General features: G+C 47.7%; 1 protein-coding gene and 1 long non-coding RNA gene across 3 annotated transcripts in view; both read right to left on the bottom strand.

Annotated features, from left to right (window-relative positions):
- Positions 1 to 301: 301 nt before the first annotated feature.
- CMTM7 (CKLF like MARVEL transmembrane domain containing 7) overlaps positions 302 to 7,163 on the bottom strand; it is a 51,314-nt gene continuing 44,452 nt past the window's right edge. Inside the window, exons 3-4 of one of the 2 annotated variants that reach the window (XM_011361729.2) lie at positions 3,095 to 3,176; positions 302 to 1,488 (exon numbers count right to left, since the gene is read on the bottom strand). In XM_011361729.2, coding sequence (XP_011360031.1) covers positions 1,475 to 1,488; positions 3,095 to 3,176 — 96 coding nt within the window. In that variant the 3' untranslated portion in view covers positions 302 to 1,474. The remainder of the gene's footprint in view (positions 1,489 to 3,094; positions 3,177 to 7,163) is intronic. The other variant, XM_011361600.2, reaches the window with a different exon arrangement.
- Positions 3,400 to 5,883, bottom strand: LOC111743763. The gene is made up of 2 exons (XR_002781874.1): positions 5,613 to 5,883; positions 3,400 to 5,098 (listed from the first exon to the last, which is right to left on the bottom strand). It is a non-coding gene; the product is annotated as an uncharacterized LOC111743763 (long non-coding RNA).

Raw genomic sequence — 7,163 nt, 5'->3', positions numbered from 1 at the left:
GTGGTGGGTATAGAGTTTAGGTTACACATGGGCACTGCCCCTGAGCTGAGCAGTCCCAGAGAGGGTCTGCTTTCGAGAAGACAAACATATTGCACGGCTTGTATTCCCTAGGCCCTGTAATGCTTAGCTGTTAGAATACGGCTCTGGCCTCCGTCAGGCTCCGGTGCCCACTTCGGGCTGGGTGTAACTGGACCTGTCTTCCCCCGTTCTCCTAGTAGCTTTCAGCTACTTTGGTGCCTAGACAGAAAGTCTTGTATCGCTTTTTTTAAAAAATTATGGTAAAATATACGTAACAGAAAACTTACCATTTTAACAATTTTTAGGTATACAGTACAGTGGTATTAATTACATTCGCAGTGTTGTGCAGCCATCACCACTGTCCATCTCCAGAATGTTTTTGGCTTCCTGAATGGAACCGTACCCACTAAACACGACTCCCCATTCCCTCCCCCACCCCGAGCCTGGCAACCATTCCACTTCTTGTCTCTCTGAATTTTACTCGAGGTCCCTCGCGTAATGGGAATCATACAGTATTTGTCCTTTTGTGTCTGGGTTATTTCATTGAACATCATTTAACATCAAGGTTCATCCACACTGTAGCATGTGTCAAAATTTCCTTCTTTTTCAAGACTGCCTGTGGTGCTATTGAGTCCTGCTCTACGTCTTGCGTGAATAGCACTGGCTTCCACTCTTAAAATCAATTTATTCTGAAAGTATGTAAATCTTGAGAGGCCAATGTCTTCTGCATCCTTCACTCTTCTCACCCCCAAGTGGCATCATGTGCTTCTCCGTGAGCCTCCTGGGCTTTCACTTCACTGCTTCTACTAGTTTAACAAGAAATCCTGCAATTGGCCAAGTCAATATTTTATTAAAAAATACACACACGCACATACACACACGCACACACACACAATGGTCATGAAGGCAGAGCAGGGAAAGAAGACTGAGCTCTCTCTGGGGACGGGCTGACCACACAGTGCTAATACAGGCCTGCCTCTCTTTAAGAAAGAGGGGTATAGCCTCAAGACCAGATTTCCAAGCTGGGTAAGTTAGGAGATGGCGTTGTTTTCACAGGCAGACCTAAGGCAGCTTCACTCCCCTGAGGAATGCGAAGTAGAAGTGGATTACTGCAGGAGTATTCAGAAACCCCTGCACTGTGTTAAGGGGGGTCACTAGTCCCTCAGGCGGTGCTCAAAGCAGGAGGGAGACCAGATTTCCCCAGAGGCTGCTTTTCTTTCCCAGATGGGGAGGACTCTTCTCCAAGGAAGACTGGAAAATGAGGTTCAGGCTCAGGAGCCCAGCGTGGAACGTGAAGGCCGGGCCCTGGGCCCGCTGGCCCCGGGGGGCCGGGACCTTGGCACAGAAACACAGGCTCAGAAGTCTTTCCTGAGGGCACTGGCCCACTGATCCTCCCGCGGGCGGGGCCTCGCGTCCTGCAGGGCCTCCGGTGGGCCAGGAGGAGGCTGTGGGGTCCTCAGACGGCTGCATCTTAGGAAGGAAATGACAGTCAGGCCTGCAGCCAGGGCGGGGCCACCCAGACGCCGCATACCGGGAGTCTGACCCACACGGTGCTCCGCCTTCCTCCACCCCGCACCCGCTCTCCCTGGGATTATTTTATTCTTTCTAAATACGTTTCTAAGAAGGAAAAAAATTAAATAGCGCAGAGGGGATTCCGTCCCTACTCCTCACCCCAGGCTTCCTCTCAGAGGTAACTGGACTCGTTTAGCTGCTTCTTTTGGCAATTTCCCCACAATTTTAAGGAATATATTTATACCAATATTTATAGATTTATTACCTTTCGACATCTATTAACTTCATTTTGCATTCCTTTTTTTAGCATCCATTTTTTTCTTAAACAACCTTAGTGTGATATCATTCACATGCCACAGAATCCTCCCGTTTAAAGTGTGCAATCCTGCAGTTTTCACTACATTCACAGGATTGCACAGCATCACAGTTTCGGAACTTTCATCACTTCAGAAAGAAACCCCACACCCATCAGCAGTCACCCCTGTATGCCGCCTGCCCCCAGCCCTAAGCAACTACTAATCTACTTTCTGTCTCCATGGATTTCTCTATTCTTGACATTTCACATAAATGGAATCCTACAATATGTGATCTTTTGTGACTGGCTCCCATCCTGTGACTTTTTTGCCAGTGACCACTGGCGGGAAACTGAAGCTCTGCTGTGACAACCTTCTGCATGGCAACTCAGACAACATGATGTGCAGACTTGGATATTTTTAATGTATTTTTTAAGAAAGAAAAAGAAGAAGGGACATGCTAGATCAAAGAAAAGCATAGATTAATCAAAATAGCTGGTTCGAGTTTTCAGTAATTCTGTTAGGCATTTACTCTAAAGATAAAAAAAATAGGTGTGTGTGTGTATATATATATGTAGACACACACACACATATATATGGATGCTTGTTGTAGCACTTTTTAGTAGTAAAGAATTTAAAAAATAAGAAAACAAATAAAACAATGCCCCCAAATAGGAGGCAAGTAAACCATGGCACAGACATACAATGGAGTTGATGTGACACCATAGGGCTATTAACAATGACAGAAAAGAACACCTAATGACGTGGGGGAAATGTCTGGTAGACAATTAATTAGGAGAAAAAGAGCTGGTAATGAAATAAGACATAAAGTCTGATCCTTTTAATAAAAACACTATGTATATCTATATATCTCTATATCTCTATAAATGTCTCTATATATTCAGAAAGAGAGCATACTGGAAGGACAGACATCCAGCAGGTGTGATTTCTGGAGGGAGTGATACTAGATGGTTTTTATTAAAAATATAGTTTTTTCTTATTTGTGTTTTCTCAATATTCCATATTTTATTTTCGTCATTAGGAAACATTTAAAGAAAATGCTTCTCCATCAGAGGCTGAAATGTTAGGGCGTCCCTGGGCGTGCAGGACACAGGCACTAGAGCAGAGGTTCTTGGGTTACGTCCTGGGCCCCCGCACTCCCACAGCCTCCTGAGACCTCCCTACCGTGCAACCCCACCACAGGCCATCCTCCTGTTCCTGAGCAAAGGGAACTTTCGGAGGTCATCTGTGTGCAGACAACCAGGACTCACCTGTTGACTGGGTCACACACGAGATCTTGTACGACAGCCACACGCTCGCCAGGCAGAGGAAGGTGGCCAGGAAACCGAAGATCTGCACAGGAGAGAGGGGAGAGAAAGTTCCCAGGCCAAGGGCCACCCCCTCGGGCAGCCTTTGCTTCTCCTCTCTGTGCCTGTTCCCTGTACCCACTGTGGCCAGGAGGGAGCTTGGGGACCCAACCACCTTGTCTTTGCATAGGTGTTAACATGAGACCCTGTCCCCAGGTCCCCCAGCTGGGACCCAGCCGGGCCTCTGGGTCTCTACCCCTCAGCTCTTCTCGCTCTAGGCAACTTTAGCACCTGTGTTTGGGTTTATATTTACAACTGAGCTGGGGCCAAGGCACTGAACTTTAATTATCCTGCACTCATAAAAAAGAGAAAATGGAATTGTAAATTTTAATTTGGGTTTTAAAATTTTTATTGTTTAAATGGATTTTATTGGTGTAGTAGCATCGTTTGCATTTCATTCATCACGGTTTTCTGTCTGGCTTTATAGCTGTGTAAGAGCCAGAAGTTGAGGCCTTGCTAGCTAGTCTTACGTTTGCACATGTTTAAAGAATATTAGCAGTGCTAATATTTCAGGTTCAGACAGGGCTCCTGTCCTTTCTGAGGGTCCTCCTAGTGCTCAAGCATGGCGACCTCGTCCCATCCAATCTCCTCATCTGTAGATGGGGAACAGGGCACTCGGAAAGGAAGAAAGCCTTGTGTGAGGCCCATCAAACGGTCAAGCGAGAAGCAGGCACCTAGGTACTCTGGTGTCTTGTCTGGAACTTCGAAGCCTAAAGCCATTTCCTTACTGGAACAGCCCTGGGAGCTGCAGCTAAAGTTTACTGAACACTTGCCATGTGCCCGCCAGGCTTCTAAGCCCTCAGGTGTGTTGATTCCTTTAACCTTCAAAACTCTGCCACACATGTGCTGGTGTCGCCCTCCCCTACCCCTCCCCTTACAACTGGAGAAACAGAGGCACAGGAAGTCAGCTGTTTTGCCCAGGGCCACATAAGCAAGGGCCAGACCTGGAATCGGAGCCCAGGGAGCCCGGCTGCAGCGACCATGCTCTGCTCTACCTGTTGCCCAGGTGCCCTCGGACCTGCAAAGGGCCTCGGGCTCGCTATGATGCCACTAAGTGCCTGGCCTGAAACCACTGCTGATATCCAGGAGGAATGGCCCTGGAGCAGCCTGAAGAAGGGCAGGATGTTCAAGACTCGGTTTTCTTTTCAAGCCTGACTGCTGGTTTGTGTAAGCGGCTGCCCCCACTCGCCCACACCCACCTCCCCCTCCCCCAGGTCCATTTTCTTGGCTCCTTTTGTACTGATTGCACCGTATAATTAGCCTATTAGAGCCTGTTCTGGCCTCTCATTGTCTGTTCTACACAATTAGCACATTATATACTATCCCGGTCTCCAACTGTCTGCACTGCATAATTGAACGGTTTATTATATCGCTACATAATGCTATTCTGGACGACAATGCCTTGTTTGCTAATTGTTTCATGTGCCTTGGCTTTGGCTTCTAAGCTACATCACCACTTTCTCATCAGCAAGGACTATGTCTTTTTATTTCTTTAGGTTCCCCCACGGCCCAGGCATGATCCCAGGCACAAAGGCAGCATATGATAAATGGAATTTGTTAGGATTCCAGGGCTAACACCATTATGTGCAACCCGAATCGTAAAACTCAGTGGGCCTCTCCCCATGTGGTCTGGAAACACGGTGGGCACTGGTTTCCTCTGTGTCTTCTCCGCCAGCCTGCCTGTAGGTGGGTAGGCGGTAACCTGTAGGTGGCAGCCACACCTCTTCTTGGAGACAGCAGGAAGGCGGATATATGGGGGTGCAGGGGGGGATGGAAGGATGGGTTGTGGGAGGTGCTTAAGGGGCAAGAGTGTTTAGAGGAGTGACCTTGTGCCTCGTGCTGACCTTTGGAGGGCAGAGTCCACTCTTCAGTGGAGTTCCAGGTAGGAGCCCACTCTCAGCCCAAAGTCTGGGGGATTTTGATAAAATGTGTAAATGAAAGATTGACTGTCACACAGAGAACTTTTCTTAAAACTCACTTAAAAAATCTCGCCCGCTCTTTAGTGAGGCAAATCAGTACTGGCCATAGGCCATCAAACTGTAAACAACTCACTAAATCAGAAATCAGATGACAGGAGTCTATAAATCTTTTAAAAATAATGGCATACACATGAATATGTGTATATGTGTGATAAATACATATAGCGCCCACAGCGCTGTATTTTTGTACATTTCCATGCTACTTCTACGTAGGCTATCAGAAGGACCAATTTTTACCTTTGAAAGGTATGGGAGGGTTATTTCCTGGCTTGAATACAGTTTAAAAAAATTAGGATTGGCAAAGCTAGGACTGATGGCCAATATCACTAATGAATCACAGTACTGCTCCCCTGGGCCCAAAAGAGGCCTCAGAATCTTTCTCTGCATAGAGCTGAGGCACTCACGAGCAAATGAACAGAATGGGTGTGTGAATTAAAACCTACTTGCCCCCTGAGTTAAGTAGTGGCTGTGAGAGAGAAAGGCCTGGGCCACTGGGGCCATTTGCGTTTGCCAACAGCCCTGATGATTCTCCTCCTGACACCCTCTGCTGTGGGCCCAAGTTTAAGGTTCTTTGGAGACTGCTGGTGGCTGGATCAAGGTGGGTACCAGTTCTGTGAAAGAAAGGACCCAGAAGACAATGGCTTCACTGTCCCCGTCAGGAAGAAAACGCGCATTCACAACATGAACTCATTGCTGAAGGCTCCCCGACAGCATCCTCACCGCTCCGGCCACCACTCCGCTCTGGCTGTAACTCTTGGAGGCTGTCACGATGGAGGCGATTAAGAGGAGCAGGGTACCAATTAAATAGTGCAGAAGTTCCTGGGGGCAAAAACAAAGCAGAGAAGTGGGTAGGGAGGTCCACTCCTGGTTCCTAGAGGCAATTGAGCATGCATCAAAAGAGATGGCCGGAAGGGGTGGGTGGGAGGGTAATACTCTGGCAGGAACAGTGCAGCTCATAGGCAACAGATGCCAGAAGGCTGGCCAGGATGAAGCCAGGCAAGAGAGAAAAGATGCTCGGCAGGCAGAGAAAAATTGGACAAAAAGGAAGGATGCTTCTTCTGTGAAGAGAGAGCTCCATGAAGGACTGTTCCACTCTCGAGATCAGCTGAGCACGTACCCTGACCTCTGGCCAAAGCTACTAAAAAGCAAATGAGCTTCTCTAAACTCCCAGGATGGAGGATTTAAATGAAGCTCCAGCTCTGAAAGTGCCTTTTGCTTCTGCTTCAGAGAAAGTTCCAAGCTAACAATGTCCTGGCTTTGGTGGCTGCCCGGTGTCTGCCTGCTCTGTGAATAGTTTTAGGTGTAGACCTGAGAGGTGCTCAGCTCCCACACACTAGGAGTCAGAGCCTGCAGTGAGGTCAGCAGCCCTTCTATGAGGTGCCTGGGTGTGTGGAGCTCGCTTTCTCACTCTGAAGTCCATCTGGTTTTGTCTTCGTTTTCTCTTCCCTCTTCTCTTCTCTCTTATTAGCAGGCCAGGCTCTGCTAATAAGTCTACTGGCAAGACTGACTCAGCCTTTGCTTCCCGCTGTGGTCCACGGGGCCATCGAATTCCATGCCATTCACTCTCCATGATTAAAACAGCATCATCGCAGGCCCTGGATGAGGCTGGACCTCGGTCATCCAGCAGCCAGGTAACACTTCTACCTCATCCTTCCTCCTCTACAACAAACACCAGGTCAGAGGAGAACTGGGGCTTAGGGCTAGTCATTCACGCTACTCACGCTGAGTCCAGAGTGTATCCATTTTCAATGAGAGTTTAAAAATTATTCCTTCATTCCTTCATGAAGTTCTGTCCAGCAAGGCAGCCAGCTATTAAATTTTGGAAAAGCATTCCACTTTTAAGCTGCAGCTACTCTCAAAATCAAAGACTCAGATATTCCACCTTAGCGGCTAGAAAGGAATACCACAAGGTAGACCACAGAGATTTTTGAGTAAAGAGCAGATTCGTAATTGGAAATTCCCTGCCTCCAAGATTCTCATACACAAAGAAAAAG

The sequence above is a fragment of the Pteropus vampyrus genome, unplaced genomic scaffold (assembly GCF_000151845.1).
Source record: "Pteropus vampyrus isolate Shadow unplaced genomic scaffold, Pvam_2.0 Scaffold1, whole genome shotgun sequence".
Lineage (NCBI taxonomy): Eukaryota > Metazoa > Chordata > Mammalia > Chiroptera > Pteropodidae > Pteropus > Pteropus vampyrus.
The sequence above is the reverse complement of the archived record's forward strand: the minus strand, read 5'-3'. Positions and strand labels throughout refer to the sequence as shown.